Source organism: Equus asinus, chromosome 6 (genome assembly GCF_041296235.1).
Source record: "Equus asinus isolate D_3611 breed Donkey chromosome 6, EquAss-T2T_v2, whole genome shotgun sequence".
Lineage (NCBI taxonomy): Eukaryota > Metazoa > Chordata > Mammalia > Perissodactyla > Equidae > Equus > Equus asinus.
The window spans coordinates 46,672,501-46,699,948 of record NC_091795.1 but is presented as its reverse complement, the minus strand read 5'-3'; the positions used below and the strand labels follow the sequence as shown (position 1 = coordinate 46,699,948).

Below are 27,448 nucleotides of genomic sequence, written 5' to 3'. Positions count from 1 at the left end.
CCCTGCTACTCGAAAGCACACTTAGAAACCTGAATCCTACCTCTCGGACTGATGCAAATTCTGTTTTAGTTTGCGCACTGAGTTGGCCTCAAGACATTTTAGAGCGGCTAACCTTTTCCAAACAATCTCCGTGGACTGGAGGCCCCTAACCTTTCTCAAGTCCCTTCCCCCTACCCACACCCCTCTTTGGGTGAGGATTCGGTCCGCTGCTGGTGGGATGGGGGTGGGGACGATGGGAGCGAGGGGCCGGCTGCTTTAGGAGAGTCAGCCTTTTGGCCACTTTCAGGGCGGGAATCGGGACTGGCAGTTTGCATTCCCGGCAGATCGAAGCTCCCTGCTGATCGATTATTTGATAATTGATTTTCCCCGCAGCCAATGCGCGGCCGCCTTGACGGGAGCGCCTCCTGATTGGCCGAGCCCTCCTCCACGGCTGCCTACCGAGATTTGGGTGAGCTCATTTTCCAGTCGACCGCAGGGGGAGTTTTCTGCGAGGTTTCAGCTGGAGGGAGGAAAAAAAATCCCGCTCCGAGCCGAGCGAGCTGCGAGCCCTGCTCCGGGATGTGAGATTTCTAGCCCGCGTCGAGCTGCTGCGGCTGAGCCATCTCGGCACATCAGAGCCGGACGGGCAGAAAAATAAAAACGAAATAACACCACTAAATATAATAATGAAGGGCAAGCTTAGAGTGAGAGAATAAAGAAAAGGAATTTTTTTGTTGTTTAAGCCAGAGAATAGGTATTTAAAGGGAGAAAGTTAAAATCAGTGGCTGGTTGGAGCCTCTGAGCTGAGGGTAGGGGCAGCTTTTTGTCTGAAATCTCAGCTCCCGAAGTGTATTTCCTTTTCTTTGGCCCTGGGAGTTTGCCCTGAGCTGAGTTGGGGACGGGAAAGCGGGAAAGGGCTGCGGGAGAGAACTTGGGGCGTCGCCAGGGAAAGAGCTGGGGGCGTGTGGTCCCTCCAGGCCCGAGCACAGCCGAGGCCGGAGCCCCACGGCGCCTCGAAGACAAAGGCGGCGCGGCCGTAGCCCGAGCTGAGAGCTCCGACCCCGCCGCGCCGCGCCCTGGGCGCACGGCCGCCTCGCCCGGAGCGGGTCGGAGAAAGAGCCTGCCTCTCCGGGGCTCCGCTGCCCCGGCTCCACCCGCGAGGTCTGGGCTGCTCCGAGCCCGCGTCGGGTTTCGCTTTCCGGCGATCATAAATAGCTTCGTGTTTGTAAACAGGCGCTGGGGGCACATTCCCGGCTCTCAGCTCATTGTTCCCTCCCTTCCTCTCTCACTTCGCGCAGGACGCCGGGGCTGGGTCTGGGGGCCTCCGGGGCTAGAAGGTGGGGGCGTCCAGACGCTAAAGTGGGAAAATGCAAGCATTTCCTTTCCTTGGGCCGGGTGTCCACTTCTGACAGCAAAAAAAACTCTAAGCTGGATCTGCAGAAAGCCCCAGCCATCTCTACCCAACGTTCTCGGGACTTCTTGGCAGAGCCTTTCCCAGCCTTGCTCCTGCTCCTCCTCCTCGCTCCGGGTTTGACTTTTCTACTTGGGGTGTTTAGTTCTGAGAATCCAGTACTCGCCGCATTACCCCCCGCCGCCCCGAAAAATACTGGCAGACCCCAATAATCTCGAGGAAAGTCGTGAAGTCTATGCGCGGAGCCCTGTGCAAAATAACTCCCGCTGCTGCCTGCCCCGCGTTTATTCCCAATTTATTTCAAGAGAGTCGGTTTTGGGGAGAGAGTCTGGCGGGGGAGGGAGAGAATAGAATAAGGAAAATAAAGCCGGCGGTTAGGGGCTGCTGCCCGCATTTGTGCGCGTGTGCCCTGGATGTGTGTGTGTTTGTGCCTGGGCGTGCGATTTCATGGAGCGCCTCTCTGCCTCTCCAGTGCGGCCAGAGCTCGCTTCGCTCACCCACCCCTGCCGAGGAGCCTACTTGCTGCAGCCCAATGCATTGTGTAAGACGCGACCTGTTATGGCCACCACTACTTCCGGGTTCTAGCATTCTGGTCGGAATCCACCTCTCCGCCTGTGCAACACACACTTTACACACGCACGGGGACTGCAAGCGGGCAGCATCGATCGTGGCTCCTTTAAGACAAACTCAGACAGACATTTTTTTTAACCCTCCTCCTCTAATCTCCCTCCAGTGCAGCAGTTGCAAAGAGGGAGAGAGAGAAAGAGAAAGAGAGAGCGAGCAAGAGAAGAAACTGATTAGGAATTAGGACTGATTCAAGGGAAGGGAGCGCTAGGCTTTGTGCATTTGAATATTAACATTTGAGGTGTTCTGACCAGAAGAAGACAGAGCGGATGATCATTCATTCACCACGTTGACAACCTCGCCTGTGATTGACAGCCGGAGTGGCAGAAAGCCATGAGATTTGGTAGTTGGGTCTGAGGGGCGCTCTTTTTTTTTTTTTAAACTGATTTTTTGGGGAGAGAAGATCTGCTTTTTTTGCCCCCGCTGCTGTCTTGGAAACGGAGCGCTTTTATGCTCAGTGACTCGGGCGCTTTGCTTCAGGTCCCGTAGACCGAAGATCTGGGACCAGTAGCTCACATTGCTGGAGACGTTAAGGGATTTTTCGTCGTGCTTTTTACATTTTTTTTTTCCGGGGGAGTTTGCGTATTTGTTTCTTTTCACACTGGCCTTAAAGAGGATATATTAGAAGTTGAAGTAGGAAGGGAGCCAGGGAGGCTGATGGCGCAAAGGGTACGTATTAAAAAACAATTGTGGAACTCAAATGTGAGATTAAATTGAAACGTGACTGAAAGACACTGCTAAAAAGTTTCCTTTTTTCTCTCTGTCTTTTTGAATGAGGCTCCTAAAGCCGTGGCCTAAAGCGAGAGGATTTATTCAATGCATTTGTAGACTTATGTATGTTACATGTAATTGTTAATTCAAGTGATCAAGTTTTCTATAGATTCCTAACCAGCAGCTATATAAATAAAAATACAAGCTCGGGCAATCATCTGCTTAGAAAACAAAAACAAAAAACGCTAGATGCCTAATGCTATAATGGGAGCTTGCAGGGAGCAGAAGTTTAAAGCTATTTTTAAACCAAAATAAGCAACTAGAAACTTCTGATACGTTATTGATTATGCTCATCCTTAATATCATTAGAAGTATTTGGCTTTTTAAGCAGATAACTTTGTCATAGTACAATGGTTTTTGGGGTTGGAAAACATTCATCTTTTAAAAGTAATTTTAATGTGCATGGATTTTTATGCAAGGTAATACTTTGAAAGTTTTTCTTAGAAAAGCCCGCACTAATTGGATCCTAAGCACACAGCTACCCACTTTAAAAATGCAATACTAATTTCCCCAATATTCCTATTTGAATGGAAATGTAGTGAGAGTAAAATGAGACAATGACAACCCAACTGAGGTAGTTTCTTAAAAGAAAGGGAGTCTACAAAAAGCCTTCCTTGCATAATTTGTGTCCTGGCCCTCAAAGCTCTGTTTGCAAAAGAAAGTTACTAGGCTGACACATTTTTTTTACTCCTTTGGTTCAGGCAAATGTCAGCGTTCTTCCAAACTCCTTTCACACCTCTGGCTTTAAGGAGATGAAAGTGGCAATTCCTCTTTTCTTTGAAAATCATTTCACTCTGGGTGCCTCCAAAACTTGGGAAAAGAACTTGCCTGGAATGAAGCAATGAGAAAAATCTAAATGGCTAAATTTCACACGCAGAAATACTGACAATCAATTTGAAAGTAGTTTTTCTGGAGGAGGAAGATGGTGGGTTGTATGTGCATTTGCTTCTGAATTTGCTTTAAACCTGATGAGTAACATTTGCCTCATTGACTTCTAGTCTGGGGAGAAAGTTCATAAGAGTAGAAAAAATGGAATAACTGCTCCAACTATAGATTTTCTTTACCTTTGGGGGAAAATTGCCCAATTCTAATTTCAGGTCTAATGTACAAGAAAACCTACCCTTCTCTGAGTTTCACTTAGAAGGGGGCCAGTTAATTTTGTATAATTTAGCAGAGTTTGTCTTGGAAAGCAAAGGAAATGCAGTGTCTTGCGGGATTGCCTAACCCCTCAGCTGGCAGAGAAATAAAATGAGAACCTGTCTGAATTCACGTGCTTGGCGTAGCTGTTCCCATCGTAACTTATTTTTTTTTAATTCTCCCCGATGGGAAGGGGCTGTGAAACTGGGCGGGTTTGCTGCCCTGTCCTGGCACGTTTTATTATTGTGATTTTGAATTTCCTCCTCTAGAGACATGCACGTTTTACCTTCCGCCCTCCGCAAGTGAATGCCTCCCTTTCTTTCCTTCTTTCTTCCTTCCTTCCTTGCTCAATTTCTGAACTACTTGATAGGAACGCAAGTTAGGGCAAGACCATTCATCCTAGTCGAGTCTCACTGAGAATCCTAGAAATTTTACTTTAAAAACTGTTTTTGAAATAAGAAATCTTAACTTTAGAGATGCAAGGCCACCGAATTCCGGGTCGAAGGATCCGGCTGGACTGATATTATATAAGCTCCGCGCTCTGCCGCTCTCCCATTTGCCCGCCCGGCCTTCTAAACCTTGTTTCTCTCCTGTTTGTCATGCAGTACGACGATCTACCCCATTACGGGGGCATGGATGGAGTAGGCATCCCTTCCACGATGTATGGGGACCCGCATGCGGCCAGGTCCATGCAGCCGGTCCACCACCTGAACCACGGGCCTCCTCTGCATTCGCATCAGTACCCGCACACAGCTCACACCAACGCCATGGCCCCCAGCATGGGTTCCTCCGTCAATGACGCTCTAAAGAGAGATAAAGATGCCATTTATGGGTAGGTACAACGGGCAGCAGGTTAAGTAATTGAACTGCGATGCTTCCTCTATTTCCCTTTGCCCTTGTTAGAGGAAAGCCAGAGCTCTTTGGGTTGGAGGTGCGTTATTGGGTGACTTTTCATTCGCATTGAATGGAGAATTTGGGGAGGCGGCCTGCCCTCCCGGCCGCTCCCCATCTCCACACACGCTCGGCGGCCGTCCAGCGCCCTGCTCCGCCGTAGCTGTGCCCGCGAAGGGGTCGCGGTATGGAAGTTGCCAAAGGTCCCTCGTCCCCTCTCAGACCCCAGCACGATAGCTCAGCGGGTTGGTGTCCTCGCTTGCTCAGCTTCGCTGGGAGAGCGTTGAGGGTTTCTAAAAGCAGGAGCCTTTGTGTTGGAACGAAACTTTTAGTTTAAGGGAAAATCTTTTAAGCCACTGATTGTTCTGACTTGCTAAGTTTACTCAGCAACCGTATGCTGGCTCTGCCACCGCACAATAAAATCGAGGAGGACAGTTGCAGGTCAGGCAAGGGGGAACATGCTTTGCATTTAGAGAGTTTGGCCACTGTAGTCAAGGAGAGGGGCTCGCTCTGAATTGTTACAGGCATTAAGAAACTTCTAGCCGTTTTAGTACTTGTGTTCAAAGGCGAAACTTGCAGGATTTAGACAGAAGTAGATGCCGGGTACTCTCGGGCCCGTGCTCTTTTCTGGCTGCGGTTTACACCGTGTTCCCGCCAGCCTTTCGATTAGACCCTGGACTCGTAAAAGCCTTGGAAAGTTACTTGTGCCTACTGTGTGCTGATGAATTTGGGGACCTCTTTTTACTTTGTAGCAACTTTTATTTCTATTTATTTCTTCTTTTGAAAAAAAAAATCGCGCGACACTGACCGTCCCCGGCTGAAAATCCTTTCTGCTTTATTTTCTGGTCCCTTGTGCAATGGACTTGTTCAAATCCTGGCGTTCTTTCCGCAGCGTTAAGTGCAAATGGTTTAGGCTCCGGGACAGAACATTTGGGGAAGCTTTGAAAAGGACCCCAAACTGTTAAATTCCCAGCTGGGCTATGAGAGCTAATAAAAGACTTGAGACACCTCCTTGGACATTAGAAGAAGCTTTTTTTTTTTTTTTTATGGGCTGAGATAAGCGACATCTAGGCCCCTCGCTATATTCGCTGCTTTGCTGTTCCACAGAGACAAAATGAAAGGCTTTACCGCAGGAACATTTGAAGGAACTTTCTTTTGGAGGTGGTGGGGGCATCGGCGAAGGAAGGGAAGTGTGCAGGGAGCCAAGGCCCAGCTTTCCTGCTCTGCGAGGGCCGTGGGGTCGGGGTCGGTAGGTGCAGCCCCCTGACAGTACGTCCCGCAGCCATAGAGGTCCTTTCCCCAAGTTAGCTGAGCGCCTGCCACCGAGATCCCCTGAGCCTTGGGCTCGGCGAGGCTGCCTGGAGGAACCCACTTGAACGGGCTTTCCCAGCCCCTGCGCCCAGCGCCTTTCTCCTCCACCAGGTCCTGGATGTGCAGCAGAGGGACGAGGGCTTGTCGGGGTGGGAAACTTAATTCAAAATGGCTGCTGGAACCGCTTGGGTTTTCTTCTTAGCAAATGTTACCAATTTCTCCGGCCAGATATGCTGAACCGATTCTCAGATACGGTCCACGGCTTAGGGCCTCCGACTTGGGGGCCCTAGGAGGAAAGGGAAGTGAGCAGTCACCTGGGTGGGGGAGGGAGGGAGAAAGTAGATGAGAAAATCAGAGAGAGGGTCCCTGCCTCGAGCTCCTCCCGCTGTTTTTCTTGGGCACCTTTTTTCACTGACTCGGGACTAACCATTGTGTTGTTTGTGACTGTTGTATTTTCTTGCAGACACCCCCTCTTCCCTCTCTTAGCACTGATTTTTGAGAAATGTGAATTAGCTACTTGTACCCCCCGAGAGCCGGGGGTGGCGGGCGGGGACGTCTGCTCGTCAGAGTCATTCAATGAAGACATAGCTGTGTTCGCCAAACAGGTCAGCAAAATAAATGTTTAAAAAGTAAAAGAAAAGAAAAAGACCCCCCCACCACACACACACACACATCCCCAACACATTTTCAAAAGCAACCAGCAATAGTCCACCCTAAGCCATGTCTGTTACACCTACCCTGAGATTTTCCTCCTCTGAGTGTCTGTTTGCGGACGACTTAAGATCGGTCATGTTCTTCCCAACTCACGCTCCAGAACATCACGCGGAAAGCTCTCTCTATAGAATAAAATCACAAACACCACGCGCGGTAGCTGCCTTGGACTTGGAGAGCTGGGCAGCGTCCTCTAGAAGCGTAGCTGCTGGTAGATGTCACCCTGAGCTCTGGGCTTGTTTTCGGCTTATCTGATTCAGATTGAAGTGTTTCTGCGCGGGACGAACTCGGTGTCACCGAGTCCCTCCCGGAGGTTACATCCTGCCCCCCGACAGTGTAATGAGGCAAGAAACTAGGAAGGCGACCAGGTTTCAAATTTTTCTTTCTTTTTCCCCCCCTCCCTCTCCCTTCTCCTTCTCACTTGTATTTAGATTCGCGCAGAAAAACCTCTATTTTCTTCTAATCCAGAACTGGATAACTTGGTAAGAGCGGACCCCTTACTCCCCTCCCTCATCTCCCCTCCCCACAAACCTCCCCAGCTTTGCTTTGAGAGCCCTGAGATTTCTAGACGGGTCCTCCCATAGCTGCAAGTCGGCTGCAAATGTTTCCGTCCACGGACAAGTGGTCCGGGACAAGATCCCGGGGAAATAAATTCATCTCGAGAGGGGCCGGGCGGGCTGGCGCGGGGAAACGCGAGCTTTTGTTTTTTATGACAGCCGGGCAGCGCAGCTCTAATCAGCGCGGGGATTTATCTCCCGGCCTGTCAGCGTGTGTGCTTAAACTTTGCGGACTTCCCAGCCCTCAAAGTCGCGTCACCAGGGCAGCGACCGGGCAAGAGGCCCCAAACAACCAGTTCGTCTGAAAGGTGTGCCGAAGGCAGCAGAAAGTTTGCAGTGTGCAAAGCCACAGTTTGGGGACTATTTGGAGTATTTTCCATGCACTCCTTCCAAGGAAACATCTAGTCCAGGGATGTGGCCCTTTGGGGGTGGGGTGGGGCCTGTGGGGCTCAGAAAGGGGAGAGCCATGGGGAAGGAGAGTGTTTATGATCCCCACTTATCTGCTTTGTTGTTGTTTTAGCTATTTTTTTCTCCTTAAGAAATATAAACCTCTAGATGGTACCCAGTTGTTGCTATTAAGTTTTAGTGTTATTGCCATAAATCAAAATAACTCTATTTACTGGGGGGAAGAGGTGGGCTGGAGATGCTAGAGCTGTGACAGCCAATTTTCTGCAAACTAGGAATGGGGTGCTCATTCTTTTTGTATCTTTGCAGATGATTCAAGCCATACAAGTATTAAGGTTTCATCTGTTGGAATTAGAGAAGGTAATTTCTCTAGCCTCTTTTCCTTTTGCTTCCTCCTCACCCCCAAACACATGGGGTGGGGGGGGGCGAGGGTTCAGAATGACTGAAGTTCAAACTTCTGAGATATTTGCATAAATGTCTTTCTTTCTGGTAATTAGTGTCAAGGCCAATCTTAGAGTCCATTTCTCTTTGCAGTTTAATTACAATTTCAGCCGCTAAAACTGGAATCACAAACGCCCTAGCCTTGTATTCATTCTTAACACCTTGCTGGCTTTGTATAAATAGTTGCAATTCCCTGAATCACCCTTGATGGTTAGAATGTGTTGTGAGTTTGCATCACGGTTGCCTTTGTGGTCTCTTCTCTTCCTCTTCTTTGCTACCTCTGGGGGTAGGGGGGAGTTTTGTTTAGTTTTGGTGACTTTCTGGAAGACAGTCTGAGAGCAGCGGCAGGTCAGACACAGAGGAGAGGCGGAGGGAGAGGAGGAGGAGTCTGGAGGAGGTTGGGAGGAAGCACATTAAACGTTTTGCAGAGACAAAGCAGAGTTGATAGTTGTGTCAATTTCTTGAATCTGCGGATCCTGCACACACCCCACCTTCACACTCAAGAAAGAGTGTGGGATAACATGATTTTGCTAGCTATTCTATAAATCTCAGCAATAAAAACTTAATGCATTGTAATTCAAACTAACATTAAATTGCAAGCACACTGGGGTTTCTTGTGAATTTGTGCATGTCAGTGATGCCTGAGGCCTGTAAGAGACCTCTCCACTTACACCAAAATAGCTTGATGAGTTCTTATTCCTTTTTTAAAAACAAAATCAATTTGATACATTTTTGTGACTTGGTTTTTTCATATCGTAAGTATTGGCAATTTGATTGCCTTCTAATTTTTAAAGGAAGTATCCTAAAATATGCTTCCTATGGATAGAATATCTAATTACAAATGTTGTAGAAACATGTTTTGTCAGGCACATATCCTATGCCTGCAGAATGCTGCTCCTTTGGAGATATACGTATGTGTATACACACACAAACACACACACACACATATATACAGTTTTTTCCTTAGACACATTGGAAAAGGACTTATGATAAAGTAACTGGGTGAAATTAAATAGTTTACCTTAAATGTCACCCACGCAGGTCACCTCTCTAATGGCCACAGCCCCGGGAGCAGATGAATTTAACACGGGTGTCGAATATGTTGTAGCTTGTGAATCATCTTGTCACTGTCAATTTTCTGGGATATCTCTATTTTGCAAGAAAAGAAAGTTATTCCTAATTCTGGATGCGTCTGGGGGTCTCTGGAGGACAATTGCCCTGTGTTTCCCCTATTTGGAAGTTTGGGTGTCACAAGGGGGGTGGGTTGCACTTGTCAATACCATTTATGCACTCCTGATTATATTTCCATTTTTTTATTTCTGTCATAATGTAGGTACACGAATTATGTGACAATTTCTGCCACCGGTATATTAGCTGTTTGAAAGGGAAAATGCCTATCGATTTGGTGATAGACGATAGAGAAGGAGGATCAAAATCAGACAGTGAAGATATAACAAGATCAGCAAATCTAACTGACCAGGTATGCGCTTTTCAATTTCAACATCCCTGGGAAAAAAAATCTGTATGCATATTGCTTGCTGGGTCACTACCACCTCCTTTTATTATTTGCATATGATTAAGTCCCTTTTAGATACATTTCCATCGAAATGAAAATTTTTGAATAATGTGGCTATTATTGCTTCATTAAGGCTGGCTCTGGGATTCGACCTGGAGAGATGAGCTTGTAAAAGCTTTGCCTGCAAACTTGACCTGTTTCTTGTCGCTTTTAATTTTTGTCTTTATTTTATTTACCCTCTATAATAATGGGAGTGTTAACTGCCAGTGACCGCCTCTGATTGCAGGGCTTTGTTCTGGAGTATTTTTTTCCCCTTCTCTCTGGAAGAAAAGAAAAGTGTAGGGTCTGCTTATTTCTTATTTTATTAGGAATAAACCCAAGATAGGTGGTCTAAGAGAGACAGCGAGGGTTTGAAATCTAGCAAATGCTGGCTATTTTCTCCCTGTCTATACGGTTCATTAGCCTGTCTTGTCAGTTTTCCTCGGCCGAACGCTTCTAGACCTCACTGAACATTGCTTTGTGCAGCGCTCCTGCAAGCTCGCCCATTTTATTGTACTTAATAGAAAAAATAAGACCAGGCCGAGGTTATAAAAACAGATAAATATGGACGTTTCTCCTCCTCCTTTCCACTCATCCTCCAGCTGGTACGTGCTCTGGGCCCTTTGGGTTGGCAGCTTTCGGAAGCGTCAGCGTCACCAGCACCCAGGCGACTCCCTCGGTTTGGCGGGTGGGGGACCTCGCGCCGCCTTCGCTCTCCGCTGCCGGCCTCTGCTGCCTTCGCCCCCTCCTCTCGCGTCCTCCCTCCAGGCCCTTCTTCCGCTGCGTTGCTAAGTGGGGACGACTTTTATTTGGAGTTGCTGGGGGGATTTCTCTCCCTCTCTCACCCCAACACCGCTGTTTGCTCCCAGTCTCTCTCTCTCTCTCTCTTTCTCTCCTGTCGCTGTGTCTCTGGACTGGTCCAAAGGAGTTGCAAAAATGCAATGAAAGTGAAAACGTGAGGAGTGGGTGAGATAAAACAGGGTTCAGGATAGCTCTCGGTTGCGAATTGTTGCAACGCGTCGAGAGATCAGGTTGGGGGCCTCCTCCGCGTCTCCATGTGTAAGTGAAGGCCCAGAGTTGTTTCTCTTTCTGACTTGGCACGTGAGTCCCGTCTTGGGGGAGAGATCAGCCTGCCTTTGTTAAGCCAAAGGACGGCCAGTCTGCAAAGTTTCCCTTCGGAAGCTCTGCCATGATCACTGTTGGCCAGCGGCTATCTTACCAGAGTCTTTGCCCGAGCGCCGGACTCCTCGGTCTTAGTGTCATCTTAAAGTTTTCCTCTCTCAACATCACCCCCCTCCCCCTTAAAATGAATTCCCAGCTTGGATGTTTCTGGGTAACCCCGCGACAGCGGCTAAATTCCTCCTTTCCCACGAGGAGTGGAGGGCAGGCAGAGCTGAGCTTTAAAAGCGCCAACACGCCGGGTCCTCACTATTATTTGGCAAGTTGTAAACTTTCGGCAGTGTAGACGAGTGCACAGAACAGACAGCTTGCGCAATCCTGACGCGGCCCTGTCGAGGTGGGGAACCTGCCGGCGGCTCCGGCCCCGGCCCCGGCCCCGCGGCCTTCCTGCCGGCGCAGCCCGCCAGCCCTCGCCCCAGAGCTGTTAAATGCAGATTCCTCTGCGGAACCCTCGGGTAGGGTAGCTGCTGTTGAATAAAAACTATAATCCAACAAGCCTAACTAGAAAATGGGATTCTAAAAGCTCCGGAGTGCTGGGTACATAAAGCTATTTGAGCAAATTACAAGAATCGCTTAGGGGCATGAATGAAATCAACACTTTAATTGCCTCCAAAATGAAGATTTATACCCCCTTTTCTCAACGAATCATTATTTTATTAAAGTCAAAGATAAAGGACCAAAGTTATGGGGTCTTTGGGAGGGGGATACAAAATTGATAAAACATCGAGTTCCCCCCTACCCCTTCGGTGAACTTCTGTTACCCAATTACCTTAATTTGAGATATGCAGATCGGTAGGCAATTGTATTGGGTGAAAACTCGCATTTTATTCTCCTCCCTCACCTATAAAAAGAGAAGCGCGCATCCCGCCCCCGCCGTTTACCAGTGGGCTTCGCAGCTTTGGCTGAGCTCGTGGTGCAGTCGGCCTATGCGCGTGGGCGCGGTCGCTCTACCCCTCGGGCTCCCCCAGGTCTCAGTTGGTCCAAGGGCAGCGAACCCAAGTGTGTTCTAATTGTCCGCTTCCCGGGAGCCAGGAGCGAGTGTGCCCGGGCTCCCTTTGGAGCGGGGAGCGCAGGGCGCACGCGGGACTCTGCCTCAGACGCGGAGTGGAGTCCCCTGTCCAGGGAGGTGGGGAGCTAGGGACAAGGCACCACGACTACCCCGTGGGCGCCAGGTCTCCAAGCTGGAGCCTGCTCGCCCGTCCCCGGGGACGCTGGATCCCTAGTGCGGCGCCCTGGGAGCCAGGCCCAGAAGGGACGGCCTCGTCACCTGTCTGCGAATGCAGCCCAGCCAGTTTGAGCCCGGGCCCAGGGTGCGCTACGAGACTGGATGCTTCAGGTGTGGTGCGAGTGCTGGGCCTCGTTAGCTCATTAACCCCTCTGTCTCTAGGGCCTGCTGGCGGCACGGCGTATTTTATTTTACTTTTTTTTTTCCTCGGAGAGCGCGAACGCTGCCAGCCGCGCAGGGACCTGGGATCGACGACTTTGATACCAGCCGGTTTCCCGGAGGGCTAAGTCGGCGGAAATCCACTTGGCCTTGTAGTGTCGTTGGTTTGGGGTTTTTTGTTGTTGTTGTTTGTTTTGTTTTTATCAGATTAAGACCCCAAAAGAAGCCGTGATCCTATTCTCCCCCATCAAGTCCTCCCCCCATTCCCAGGCCGCGAGGTCCCAGGCCCGAGACCCACCTCCTGCGGGCTCAGGCCTCCCGGGCGCCCTCTCCTGACCGTCGCGCTCCGGGTCCCGCACCGACGCTCCCGACGCCCCGGACTGGGGGCGGCGAGAGGCCCCGGGGGCTTCCTGGCCACGGCTTGGACGGGGGCCGGGCCGCGACCTGCGAGCCAGACGTCGAGGCAGGGGTTGAGCCTGGTTGGCAATGGGGAAGGTCGCGGGTCCGAGGGGAGGCGGGGCGCGTGTTTGCCGGGGCCTAGGGTCGAATTGGGGGCGCCAGGAGGGTTTAGGCGGAGAAGAGCCTGGCCGCCCAGACCCTAGACTTTAGGCCACTCTCCAGGAAGCAGCCGTCGGATGAAGCCTTCCTTCCCAGGGCAGTCTGTTGCTCGCCACTCCTGAAATCTAAGCATTTTCCACTCCAAGAACGGGTCGAGACCGAGTGGAGAGAGTAGCCAGGAGTCTCCGGGTCCCTAAGGCCGCCCCCCGGGGGTGGCCAAGCCTGCTCCTAGTGAGCGGGAACTAGCAGGGCCTGCGCTCAGGCCCCAGCCCGCGTTCTCTCACAAGCAGCGCAAGGCAAAAAAATGGTCCCCTTGGATTACAATTTTTATTCAACAGCAGCTCTCCGGGGGGTCCTCGTCTGAATCTACATTTAACAGCTCCTGGGCAAGGCCTGGGAGGCTGCACAGGGCGCCCTGTTGCATGTTAATCCAGATTTGTCTCTGACATCTGGGGAGAAGTAATGTGGCTCGAAGAGATGGAACCAGAAAGCCACGCTCGCCAGGCAGGTTAAATGCCAAGTGCTGGTGAGCTCCCGGGGGAGGGGAGACGTCCGCCGGGGCTGTGAGGTCCGCACTGGAAAGCACCAGGCCTTGGGGCCACGGGGATCGGGGCAGCCCTAGGCCAGTGTGCTTGGGTTCCCAAGTGGGCCAGAGAACCCTGGTGGCGATTGTTTTATTTTTAAAGTCCGGAATGTTGTTTCCAAGGCACAGCTTGAGTTAAAATTCTTAAAACTGAACTTGGACTTGACTGAAAACGCTCCCTCCCTGCAAAGTGGGATGGGGATGTATCCAGGGAAGATTTCAGCTTTCTCTTGGGGGAAGGTGTTATGGTAAGGAATGGGGATGGGAGGGGAAGAAACACCCTAACGTCCTTGAAAAATTGGATCCTCTGCTTTAGAAAAACTAGATGAGGCCATCGGATATTTACTAATAATAGGCATGCAATTTATTTTCATCCAGTAAGAAAACTGGACACAAACAGTGGGAGACAACAAAAAGTGATCCTTTTGTCATGTAGTTTGTTTCTAAATGCTTACACATGGATACATCTTATTTAAATTATAAATACTTCAAAGGGTCCCACCCAATGCCTTAATCCCAGAACCTCTCAGTCCACAGGCTTGCAAGTGGTGGGGTCCTAGAATCATCTAACTTTACTTTTGATTGTTGTTATGGGTCATGTGGTGCACTCTTAAATCCTTTTTTGAAATATGTCAAAGGGAAATTATGGCAAGATTCTCTTTAATGATTGAATAATAAGGTGTTGACTGCTTGTGCTACATTTGCTAATTGGGATGTTCGTTCTAGGCTCTTTTTGCTTAGTATCTTTTGAATTCAAAGTTGGTGGTTGACCAGGTGTTTTATAATTGTTACTTTCCGATTGGCTTTTAGTATGTTTTTACGTGTGAATTTCAGAGTAGGATGTATTGATTCTTAACAGGGGCACATAAAAACATTTTTGAAAAAAAAAAAGTACAGAGTATGTGCAGATAAATTGAGATCAGTTACGCTGTTAAATATCTCAAAGTCTAAATGCTAATACTACAAAGCTTATTCCCTTTTCCTAGTTCCCTCCTCTCTCTCCCTCTCTCTCTTCCTCTCTCACTGGAAGTCCCCAATGCAAGTTCCATGGTTAATGGAAAGCAATGATACTAATGCTACTTTGTACAAAGTAAAGCCCCATAACAGTAACTATTGTTCAGTGATTTAACTAGCTCTGTGGCAATAGGTCACTCAAATAGCAATCCCTCTCCCACGAGAATGACTCCATTGCTCATGATTTGGAAATATATAGAGTGGTTGTGGGCACTATTGCTATCAGTCCTAACTTAGAGACTTTTATTAGGAAACATAGAGAAGCTTAAATCGGAGAGGAGGAAGAGAAAGAGGAGGGAGAAGAAAAGGATTAAAATATGGGCCCTGCTTTCAAAAAAGTAACTGGAATATCATGCTATAATTGCCCAACTTTGAAAATAAACAAATTTTAAATCATTATGTTTTCAAACTCGCGTATGTTTAAATGTTAAAATGTTTGTCATAGTCCAAAAGATTTAAAACACAGCTGTTGTGGGGTGTCGGAAGGAAAATTATGCAGTAAAGCTCCATATCCTTAAAAACAAAGACTATTTGTGGTCTCATAGTAAAAACTTAGGTTTATGAAGGCCAAGCAGATAGGCTAAAGTGTTACTGTGGGGCCTACTGTTAGAAAACTAGCCTACCTTCCCTCGCAGGTGGGGTTGAGAAACTGTGAAGAATGCAGAACTAGTTATATTAAGATACTTGTCATAAATAAAAATACTGTCAACATGAATTTAAATGAAGTATTTTCATATTGGTAATGTTATGTTTTCCATTGAAATAACAATATTTTCTTATGAAATGTAAATATGTCAAACAAATGTGAAATGCTAAAGTTTTAATAAATGGTCATTTAATCATCAAACACAACCCAAGTATGTATACAGAAACTTTTAAAGGAAAGTCGGCACACAGCCAAATTCCTATAGTGACTAGCAGGGAAATGATCAAAAAATGAACACGAAATAAGACTTCCTGTAAGAAGGTCTATAATTCAAGATTATTTGACTCCACTGTCAGGGAAATAGTTGAAGGATAGTAAACTGATACCATTCTCAGTCATTCTTGTTACACAGTCTTAAATGTTTGCAACTATAGCATTTTACATGGCCTTTTTAGGATTACGATATGTCATATTTGTAGTAAAGTAGTACTTGAGTTTATGTTAGAATTCAAACAAAAATTTTCACCATTTCTCCTGGGTGCAAAAAATTAACTTAATATTTAAAAATTACATCAAAACTATGGGAAAGTATTCTTTTACAAATAAAGAAATAAAAATAGAATACATGTGACACAGTGTATCTGACAGTTGTGCAAACGTTCGTCTTAAAGGTTTTCAAAATCTCAAGTAAAACAACACTGCTGTAAATCATGTCAGGCTTGGTGTTCTTACTCAGCAGGAAACATCAGGATATAATACCTGTTTAAAAAGTTAGTGTCTAAAACATAAAATACAGTCTCCAAATATGACTTTTAATAATAATTCCAAAATTTGACTTTTGGGATCCAGTAAAAGTTTGGATATTTTACTATCCCTAATATTCATGAATAAACTTTGCATGTATAAAATCAGCTTTGAAAAATTCAAGCAGAGGACTATGTGTATGTATTGTAAAAGATAAAAGGACATCCTCACTGTATCCTTAATTTAACATGCCATGATTTCAGGATTATGGGAATTTAGGAAAGCTTTTTGGTGTCTTAAACAGGCTTTCTAGGAAGTATACCTAGATTGGGCAGTTGCTAGGTTTCCCACACTTATAAATTTGATATTTTAATAAATGGTGTGAAGGATACCATGTGAAATAAGCGAGAATATATTCATTTAAATGTTTGTCACTAGAATCCAATTTCAATCAATTTAATGCATTCATGTGTGCAGAATTAAAGCAATTGGCAACACTTTACTAGACTCTCTCTGAACACTCTTCTTCCAAACAGCATTTCTTAATCCAGGATATTTGTTGTTGGTAAAGGAAAATACAAGAGTGCAAATCTTTTGAAATTATTTTATGTTTCTGGACTTCTTGGTTCAGAATTCTTGAAATTGACTAAAACATCCTATGAAGACTTTATTCTCTTGTGACAAAAGCTTATTTCTACATTTATTGAATTATACACCTGTTGTTTATTGGTATCATGAGTATGTACAGTTAAGTAGCCAGAACTAAGTCATTAACTCTCTTTAAGATATACAACACCATGGTGTGGCTTTTCCATGACATATACGCCACTGTAAATGGCGTAATCTAATGGAAGATAAATAAGTTGTGAAAATAAATTTTACATTATTTATTATCCTCAAAAATTTATTTCTATAATTGATTCTTCCCTTGATACTTTTCATGACTCCATTTACAATTAGTAGGGTTTATAATTATGAGGTAAATAACCTTGAGTGTGAGGTGTTATGGGTCTTTAAAAAACTTAAATGAAATCATATCTTTCTACAGGAAGGAAATCTTGTTACTATTAATAAGTTTACTAAGTAATACATTAAAAATCACCGCAACTTTTTATGAGTTTAACAGGTTTAAGCGACATTTTATGGTCTTGCTAGTTTTTTCTCATTTTGACACAATACAAAGTCTTCAAACGTACATTATTTTGACTCATTGAGAAGATAGCAGTAAGAAAACAATTAACATTTTGAGTGATATTAGAATTATTCCCTGACGACATATGCTAACTTGGGATTAATTGTTGTTGCTGATAAATTCCCATTTCTGTAGATTTTTCTTTACACTTTACAACACAACATGTTAGCATGTTTATTGTTCATTAATTGTAAATATCTGGGTTGTTGGTTATTATTTAGCAAGGCAGAACTGTAGCTCTTTTTCCGATCACTTCTTTTCTACTGTTTGGTAAGCCTCCAGTGTCTGAGATTTGAACTTGAGCTAGTTGGCTAGGTCTCGTAGTCTCATTTCCCTATTTGGGTACCTTGTGGATTATTACTCACACATGAGTTTATTTTCCTGAGAAGATGAAAAATGTTACTCACTTTAGAACAGGAATGAAGAGAGACCGAAGTCATCAAATATTCCCAACCTGGGCTTTACAATTAGGTGAAAACCTGAACACTGTTATTCTTGTCTGCTTTCCCCAGGGCTCTGTAACTCGATATAAAGATTCCTATCAGCCCCTTTGTGCTCTTCCTCTTAAGGCTGAAATGTTTGTTTTCAGTGACTGTATTTTTAACTGATAGTCCATATTTGGTCCCAGACCTCCATGATTTGCATTTTATTCTGCATTTGCATTCACATTATGTCCCACAGAAACTCTTTAAAGTGAAGTGTGTTTATGACTATTATGAAACTCTGGAAAATGAAGTTTTATAATGAAATCGACGTAGTCGTCAAAAGGACAATGAAGGGAGCAAATTTGATGGAAACCCAGAGTTGTCTTATTCCATCTCAACTTGTAAAAGGCTTCTCTCTCTTCTGTTAAAAATATTAGAAGCTGAATGAATAAGAATTTCTTTGACAATAAAACTCCCCTTAATGTCTCTATAACTATTTGGATGTGTTCTCGAACATTAACTTAATTTGATAGACAAGCTATAATTAACTGTGACCTCTAGTGTTTTCTGTTATTCAGAGACTATTCCTTAGCGATTTGAAAACTTAATTTCCAACTAAATGGTGTGCAATGTCTGAGATTCTAAAGGCGTCCTTACACTATTTACAAGAAATGGAAGTAGTTTGTGTATCTGTAGGACTTCAGAAGGGAGTCATGGGAGTGGGGACTAACAATGTTTACAGTGCAAAGTCTTAGCAAACTAACTAGTCCTGCAGGGCTCCTTAGGGATTTTTGGTTTTTTAACGTAGTCTTTCTTTCTATTTACTGCAATGTTAAAGTTATTCACACAGAAGAAAAAATAAACCCATGTCCTATGTGTTTTTGTCCCATAACACATAAATTGTTTGTTTATGGGACAAAAACACATATATGGCATTTTAAATCTAGTTATTTCATCAATCATAAAAACCAGCAGTGTAGAGAAAGAATTAAAAATCGCAGCAAATAGGTAAGATGCTCTAAGCTGTGATGCTGCTCTCAGAATAGAAACTTTAGCAGTAAAATTAAATTGGGCATTTTGGGTTTAGTTGAAACATTTATTTGAAAGTTCCCACCAGATCTGGAGTTGTTTGAAAACCCTCACTTCAGAATATTTTAGTGTAAGAACTGTGTAATAACTCACCATTGAACATTACTTTACATGAAATTGTTCATTCATAAGAGACTCAGGCTCATGAGTAGCCACCCTGCCCTTCACTCTTGAACAGTTCAGATAAATGTATTATTTATTTACAGTCTATTGTATCCATTATTTATGGGAAATATGCTATAACTCTACAGAGCATATGGAATTTATCTTTGCAAGAGACGGTGGCATCTCTGCCAAAAGTGGCATAGGCCTAAGTAGATAATAAGGATTACCCTCGGAGTACAGATAAATATTATCTCTTATAGAGCCATGACGTGTTTATATTTCATAATTCCAGATGCAAATGCATTTTGCATTTTCATTTAATTGCCGTAATTTTCTTGGCTCTAGCTTCTGCCAAAGAGATTCAGGAATTTTACATTTTGAATCGATCTTGGGGGTAAATTAATATGTTTGAGGGGAAAAAAAGGATTTTGAGTAGCAGAATCATTTAACCCCTTCCTTTCTTTCCACATGCTTCTCTGTCCCTAATGTGTTAAAATTTTCTGAAGAATGATGTCCATGAAATGTTTGACACTGGCTGTGCATTTGGTGGCTTGGGCTATTGTTTCACCCTCTTTTGGGATTTTATAAGCCATGCTCAATAATAACATCACCAAGAAAAATACCAGACTGGACTTCTTTGCACGGAATAATAGAGACATGTAGACTGTGTTGTTCTGTGCATCTCAAGTGTATTGTTAGTGTTCAAGTATTTTTTATTCTAATAATTATTCAAAGCCAGTAACAGTCTGCATTTGAGTGAGTATAAACATTTTTATTCTGGAATTTGGAATTTGCAGCAACTCAATTTTATTTTCCAAATTACCCTGCCATTTCAATTAGGTGCATTGTTCTTCCCTCTACTGTTTCAACATTCTAAAGGTTTGCTTGCCACCCTAACAGTGAGTTGTTTGAGTGTTAATATTTATTGAGGGCATGTAAAGAACATGCCAATAGAAAAAGAGGAGAATAAAGCATTAACAAATCAATTATGGGGCTTTTCTTCACTTGTAGTATACTTCTAATACTCCAAATACTCAATAACTGTTAAAATAGTATGAATAGCCTCCAGAATAATAGCCTTGGGTATGACTGAAGAGTGGCATTCTGATTAACTGGCATTCCTTAAAAAGTGCACCAACGGTACAACCCAGCCTCCTGCTTCTGGAATTCACAGTTTCTTTGGTTGATCTCTCAGTTAAGTGCCTTGAAATACAGGGAACTTGGCCATTCTAAGATCCGGAAACACAAATTAAATTTTAAGATGCTTTGAGAAAGTCCTCTCTGATGATTTCACCCAAGATAAATAATGAAGGGAGGGAATCATTTTCTCCCTACCTCCAAATTTAACATCATGAGAGAGCATAAAGATTCAAAAATCATTGAAGAATGACTAATACTTAGAAAATAAAATTTGAAAATATAAAAAACTGGAAGTGTTTCTAAAAAAAACCAGAGGGGACTGACCCCATGGCACAGTGGGTAAGTTCAGGTGCTCCACCTCTGGGACCAGGGCTCACAAGTTCAGTTCCCAGGCAGGGACCTACACAGTGTTCATCAAGCCATGCTGTGGTGGCATTCCACATACAAAATAGAGGAAGATTGGCATAGATGTTAGCTCAGGGACAATCTTCCTCACCAAAGAAAGAAAAAAAGAAAGAAAACCCCACAGGGAAATTAGAAAATACCCTACAGCTAATTGTTAGTGGAAATTGGTAGTAAAGGTAAATTTCCATGATTCTTTTATCCAAAGTATAATGATACAAGGAAGTAGAATAAAATAACGCTACATCTTGACGGAAGTGTTTTTCCTTTTCACATCAAAATTGTGGATTTTCTGATTGGAAGTTTAGAAGTAGAAAAGCAAAAATTTCAGAAACACTTGAGAAAGAGCAATTAAGTGTGTGAGTGTAACTTTTAGGTACACAACCTTTCAGGTTGACAGTGTCTCAGTGAGCTAGATACAGTCTTGAGTTAGAGTGCTTGTATTTTAATCTAGGCTCCGCTGTGCAGGATAAGTCGTTTAGTTGCGTGAGCCTCAGTGTGTCATCCGTAACAGGAGGACGAAGACCCCGCTTTAGGGAGTTACTGTAGGAACTCAATAAGAATGCCTGTAAAGCATTTAAAATAGTAAACCCCAAATCAACAGTATATGAAATAGTATTTTATCTCCTTACTTGGAATCTGCCCAACCTTCAACAATATGAATTTGATTTGAGGAGGGAAAATTGGGCAGATGTTAATGGTGTATTATTTTATAGATTAATTTATAATCATAGTGTTTAAGAAAAATATCAATTTAATCCTTGCTGGGAGGGGTCACTGTCATTCTGACTCCATCCTCGTGTGAAACGGGCTGGGCACTCAGACGTGCTGCTGAGATAGCCCAGTGAGTCACTGCAGGTTGCCTCTCAGGTTCAACTTCAAATAATGCTTATGACAGACCTCGTGCTAAGTACTTTTTTCCCCGTTTCTGAGGGCAAATTCTTCCTGGCGAAGGTCCAGTTGCTTGCGAGGTCTTAGTATCTACTTGTACCCAGGATACAATGTTTTCTGCGTTATCGGATGTTCTTTTTGCTAGGATGGTTGCCTAGAAAATTTGTGGTTCAAAGTTGTTTTATTTAAGACACTTTTGAGTTTATTTTATCTTAATTTGTTTGCAGAATGAGGAGCACTGAATACTGAGTTACAAATGTAAAATAAAACATTAAAGCAAGCACTCTTACAAAAGGGATTTTTTAATACCAGGTATACTGGCATATAATTTATAGCTTCCTCTGCCACTCCTAAATAGAAATGATAGAAAATAATCTAAAGTCCAGCAGAAAGCTCTCAGCAGATAAATGCAGAGTATGGTTTGAAGTATTTAAATACAAATATTTGGAAATATAGTGATGCCAGTTGGATTAGAGTTTTTCTTTTATTTAAACATTTAGCTCTGAATTATAGTTCACAGGTGTGATTTCAGGAGTCGAAGTATATAGAATCATTAAAATCATTTCATATAGGAGTTAATTTTTATTAATGGCATGCCAGCCATAGTACAATGACATAGGAAAAGAAAAGGTTATTAAAACATAAATAAGTACTTTTTCTAAGATTCCTAGTGTAATGAGGCTTTATCTTCACTTCAATTCATGAGATTGTTCTCCGCAACAAACTATTTAGTAGAATTTGAACATTCAGTGCACTTGAACAATTTCTAAATTACTCATCTACTTTCTGGTTTTGAGATTTTGGTAAAACTGGTTGTCACTTCTTGGTAGCCATTTCCTTTGGGTTGTAATTATTCTTTTTCCTTGTAATTGTCTGAATGTACATACCCCATGTAGAATCCATATTATCTTCTGAGATCACAGAGGGGTCACCATGGGGTGGTGTTGACATTGATTCTCAAGGTAGAAAATTTGGGCAAAATACATCTGTGCTGTGTGGGTTTCATGAGGAAAGCTTTTGGAATGTTTTGGGTAGTGTTCTATGTCTGTAGACATTTTCCCTGAGCAATGTCAATTCATTTTAATTTCGTGGATGAATTAATTCAACTATGCAGTTTGGTAATGACCTGAGAGCATCAGAGTTGAGACCCAAAAGATATCAGGCTGTTGGGAAGTAGGATTTTAAGGAGCAGTGGGAAAGTGACCCATAGTCCTGGGCCTGAGCTTCCTAAGTCACTGCCCTCACCACCTGCCCCCGCAGCCAGCCCTCCAGTACTGGGTGGGGAGCTAGGCATGGACGTTTGCAGGCAAGTAGGCAAAATATTCAAGGGCTAGTAGATTTTAAAAATGTATCTGCTGCCAAGTTGCTTTAAATTTCATTACAATGTAATTAAAAACAGTAACATTAGTTTTTTCCACATTCTTTTGCCTTATTCCTCAGGCACATGAGGGGTGTATGTTGCTGCGTCTGCATGAGTGTGCGCTTGTCCGTCTCCCTGTGTCTGAACCCCAGGCTTCAGTGATTCCTGGAGCTCATACAATCACCTGATATGAAACTTTTCATTTAAAGATGAAATTATTCCTTGGAGAATTTTTCACCAAAGGCAAAAAAGCACAAAAATTCTTCTCCTCCTCTCTACATGCCTCATTACACAGAGATAGAGGATTCAATGTTTGAAAAATTATCATTTTTGTAGGTTTTATTTGTGGTACGTGAGAACTGGGAAATACAGGACTCAATTTAACAGACGCTGTCTCTGCCTCCACAAACTAACCACCACTGCTATCATACAGGCATATATATATATATATATATATATATATATATATATATTTTAAAGTAATACATCAGAGTTGCTAAGTTCTTAAGGTTTTAGAAATCTACCTTGTTTGATGGTGAAGGAGGTGCACTTAGGTCGTTTGTAAAGATACTGGCCGGCGCCAATGTAGTGAGCTCCCTAACTAAGGGCTAATTAGATCATCATTGAGATGCATTTCTAGATTAAAAGTCCACAGTGGCAAATATGGCAGGGCTGAGACTGTGAGAAGAGGAAGTATGGTGTCTTGGTTAGAGCCGCAGATTCTGAGAAAGGATGCTGGATTTCCATTGTCTCACCACTAATTTACCATCCACCCTGAGTCACCAAAATTACCCGTCAGGCCTCTATTAAGTGGGGTAATAAGCACATTTTATCGTAGCATTAAAAAGGGGCTCCACAAGGACCCTGGCAGACCTCCAGGCTCGGCAAAGGCAAGGGTCTTGAGGCAAGGACAGGGAAGGAAATGAGCAAAAGGAGCAGAGTTGATGGAGAAAGTTGGAAGAAGTGTGCGAGGAAGATAAGCTTTCAAAAGTTGGCCTCCCTGTGGAAGGCACGCGGAGGCCACCACCAGGGACGCCTCAGGCCCCGCCAGTCTTTGCCCAGCACAACGCTCGCCTCTCTGCACTTTATCTGGTTTCAGCAGAACGGAGTGTGGACTTAGAAAACATTTCACCTCCAGATCATCTCCGGTCCATTTTAGTGTGGCCCCTGAATCCACAGCATGTGTGCACACTGAAGTATTAATCTGTGAGCCTCTAGTATTTCAAAACATCTAAAAGCTTAAAAGGTAAGAAGGCAGTTTTGCTGTGTTAAAACAAGGCGTACCGGCCAAACTTCCCATGGTTAAATGAATTTTGCTTAATGATTTCTAGGGATTTCTTTGAAATCCGTATGAAGAATTTTACATTTTTTTCTGAATTACCTGAACTTGGATTTGGGTAGATGCAGCCTCAAGGGACTGTGTTTGAGAGGAGCAGACTTTACCTAGGGACCCCACAGATTGCAGGTGCCATTGGTGGTTGAGTGAGTTGAATGCTTATATGGTACGTTTTGGTTATCAGGAAGATGTGAATGGGGGCCGCCAAGATTTTCAAGTAGGAATTTCAGCATATCAGACTTTAAACGCTCATAGATTAAGAAATCTCAGGATCTCCTATTTCAAGGCTTCAAGTGCACACAGGTAAACATGCATCTCTTTTCATAGCAGTACCTGGACCCCTTCTCTCTGTATATGGGTCTCTCTGGTCCCTTTTCCTCAGATGGCATCATTGGTTGAGAGACGTATAAGGAATCATGAGGTTATATGCCTTTAAGGATCCTGAGAGACGCTGTGTAGACAGAGATGAAAAGTCTAGGGGAGAGAGACTAATTAGAGGTGCCTCCCCTGGCCGTGTGGGATAGTGGCGTTCAGTGCTCCCATCTGCTGTGCTTCATGGACAAGTGCAGACATGTGTGTGCATGGATGGATGGACATGCGCAGGTATGGCCATGTGAGTGTGTGTGGCAGGAGCATCATGCACATTGGTGCCTTCCGCACATGGACTGGTGACTCCCTGGATCTGGAGGGTCTGGATTGTTCACTTTTGGAGACAGGCCAGCTCTTTCAGGCCACTAGAGATCATTTACTAAAGAGACCCTGGTGGTTTGAAAAAGTAACTGTACTTTTCCAAAGACACAGCCACCTATTGATAGGTGCAGACTCACTTCAAATTTTGAACACTGTTATCATTTTCGACATAACTGCTGGCTGACCTCTTCAGAGTCAAGATCACCAGACTCTCATTTCTCCACTTTTTTGAATGGGACCAGTAGAGTAGAAATTTTCAAGGTCAAAAAAGTCCATTATTTTTGGTCTGAAAATAAAAAAAAAGATTCTGGCATCATCCTGGTGTGATGAATGACCGAGTGTGGGAAGATCCGTCAAAATGCTGGGACCCTGTAAAATGATTTATAAATATTAGGTATCAAATTAAACTTGATGGGGTGGGGAGGAGCAAACCACCTGTAAAATCATATTATTTAAAGGTGAAAATAAGAACAGTTTGCATTCCCTGAGCACACACCAGCTGGGAGATAGCCCAAGGCATACCACGCTGTACACGGAGCCAACTTGGGTTAACCATTATTTCCAGAAGGTCTATAAACTGAATACACCTGTATGTAGATATTTCAGAGTTGACTAGGTCAACTTGTGTTGTTACATTAAAAACTACAATAGCTGCCATTTATTGAGTTCTTGCTGCATGCCTGAAGATGTACATATATTATGTCTGCAGAAGAGTACTTTTTTAATCCCCATTTATGTATTAGGAGATTGAGACTTAGGGAGGTTGAGACTAGTCTAAGACCATATAAGTGGTGCAGCCAGATTTCAAACTGGGATATGCCTCGCTTCAGATTTCCTTTCTTTTGACTGTGTTATATTGCAGTTGAGCATTTTTGTAGTGGTATGTGTTTGCATGAATGCAAGTGTGTAAGATGTTTTTAAATTGTGCAAGTCTTTTTTAGATGTTTTATGATATTTACTGTAGGAGATCACAGTATCAGGTGACAATTTAACATCGAGATCCCCTATATATCACTTAAGGTATTTATTTAGTCTTTCAGAAACGTATTTGCATCTAACGTCGTACAGACATTTTCCTGGGATGAAGGATATAGGATGAATAAGATATAGTTCAACACTTCAGAACACTCAGAGTGCAGAATTTTAGACAGACACAACAGGTCATCATAAAACAATATAAGAGTGAAACGATAGAGGTAAGCATGAGGGGCTGCTCCAAGTGCTCAGGAGAGGAGAGCCTCACTCATCCTGGGGAAAGTACTTGTGTGTATCAGGGCAGGCATTTTGGGGGAGGTGATATCTGATCTGTGACTTAATTAGCAAGTGGGAGGTAATCAGGGGCTGGGGCCAGGCAGGGCAGAGCAGGGCATTCCAGGCAGAGGGGAAGGATGAAGATGGGCCTGGAGAGATAAGCAGAACTCATCTGCCAGAAATCACATGCTGGAGCACAAGGAACCAGGAGAGGAATGGTCCCCAGGAAGTAGACTATGAAGGGCTTTGTATACCAGGTCCCCAGATTGTATTTTGTAGGCAGTAGGGAGCCAGTCATTCATTCAACAAACATTTTCTGAGTTCCAGTCACATGTTGGGCACTGCACTTGATATGTAGGATGCAATGATGCGCAAAACTGACATGAGTTCCTGTCCTTCTGGAACTTGTGTTCCAGTGGAATTGAACTCTTTTAAAGCTGGGAAGTGATTTGACTTGAACTTGTTAAAGCTAGGAGGGCCTTCACAAGAACAGCCATCACTAAGATGAAAAATGAGAGATTTATTTGAGAACTATTTAGGGGTAAAAATCAACAAGACTTGATGACTCATTGGATGGGGAGGTGGCGAGAGAGAGAAAGAGGGGGGGTGTCATGGATAGCTCTCAGGTTTATACCATGGATGAGTGGGGTTATACGTACTAAGATCAAGAACAAAGAAGAATGAGTAGGAGGTTTGCAAAGGAGATGAAGAGTTTAGCTTTGGACTTATTGAGTGAGGTGGACAGCTTTGCATGGAGATGGTTTAGCAGGTAGTTGGGCGTACAAGTCTGAAGACTGAAAAAGAGATCCAGAGACACAAATTTCATAGCCTGTGAGTCATAATTCAAATCATGGAAGTGAAAGAATTGTCTAAGGAAAACATGGAAAGTGACATGAGGACTGGAAGTATGTCCGCAATTAAGGCATAGGTGGAAAAAGGATTCATGAAGGAGAAAAGAAAAAAAGTTACCAATAGATAGCTTAGTATTCAGGAGGCAGCGTAGTTTTGGAAATTGCAATTTGTCTGTTGGAATATTGGTGGAATGGTAACTAATGAACAATTCAGGTTAGTTCGCTAAGCATTGATTGAGTGCTGAGCATGCGCCATACATTGTGCAGAGCCAAGAAAGAACAAGATAGGGAAGATTCAGATACCATTCTTGCCCTGGAGGAGCCTGTAGTCAAGGAAGTCATCGCTTCTATTTCACTGCCAAATACCGGGACAATTGCCTTATGAATCAAAACTGCCACTCAAAGGATTTGAGCTCATCATCATTAAAAAAAATATTATTTTGAAACATTCTTGAGAAAAGATAGAAGGAATGGGAGTGTTAAGCTGTTGAAGAGTGAAAACATGGGGAGAATCATAGTCTTGTTTCAAGCATTTAAAATGGTTCTTTGGGGGCCCCAGAACGAGACAAAACATAAGTGGAAATTGAAGGGAAATTAAATTGGCTTGTATATTATATGATATATTTATATATTGACCAAGAACTTCCTGATGGAGCAAAGCCTCTGGCTGGCCACTTCTATTTATGACAATTGAAATAATATTTGGAGGCCCATTGGCTCTCAGTGTTGAGTTACAGTGTAGACTCCATGATGTTTAAGGTCTCTCCAGCCCTGGTATTTCCATCTAGCCCTTGAACGTCTCCTAGAGCAGTGGT

General features: G+C 43.9%; 1 protein-coding gene and 1 long non-coding RNA gene across 4 annotated transcripts in view; one reads left to right on the top strand and one right to left on the bottom strand.

Moving 5' to 3' along the window:
• Positions 1-1,862: 1,862 nt before the first annotated feature.
• Positions 1,863-27,448, top strand: part of MEIS1 (Meis homeobox 1) — a 131,707-nt gene continuing 106,121 nt past the window's right edge. Inside the window, exons 1-6 of one of the 2 annotated variants that reach the window (XM_014836767.3) lie at positions 1,863-2,683; positions 4,528-4,754; positions 6,588-6,729; positions 7,267-7,317; positions 8,107-8,157; positions 9,572-9,718. In XM_014836767.3, the coding sequence (XP_014692253.1) occupies positions 2,672-2,683; positions 4,528-4,754; positions 6,588-6,729; positions 7,267-7,317; positions 8,107-8,157; positions 9,572-9,718 (630 nt within the window). In that variant the 5' untranslated portion in view covers positions 1,863-2,671. The remainder of the gene's footprint in view (positions 2,684-4,527; positions 4,755-6,587; positions 6,730-7,266; positions 7,318-8,106; positions 8,158-9,571; positions 9,719-27,448) is intronic. The other variant, XM_014836768.3, reaches the window with a different exon arrangement.
• LOC123286629 (uncharacterized) lies at positions 4,588-7,572 on the bottom strand. Of its 2 annotated transcripts, none has more exons than XR_006529269.2 (3): positions 7,367-7,572; positions 6,862-6,960; positions 4,588-4,725 (listed from the first exon to the last, which is right to left on the bottom strand). It is a non-coding gene; the product is annotated as an uncharacterized lncRNA (long non-coding RNA). The 2 variants fall into 2 exon arrangements; XR_011503971.1 differs by having other exon boundaries at positions 6,862-7,107; positions 7,367-7,501.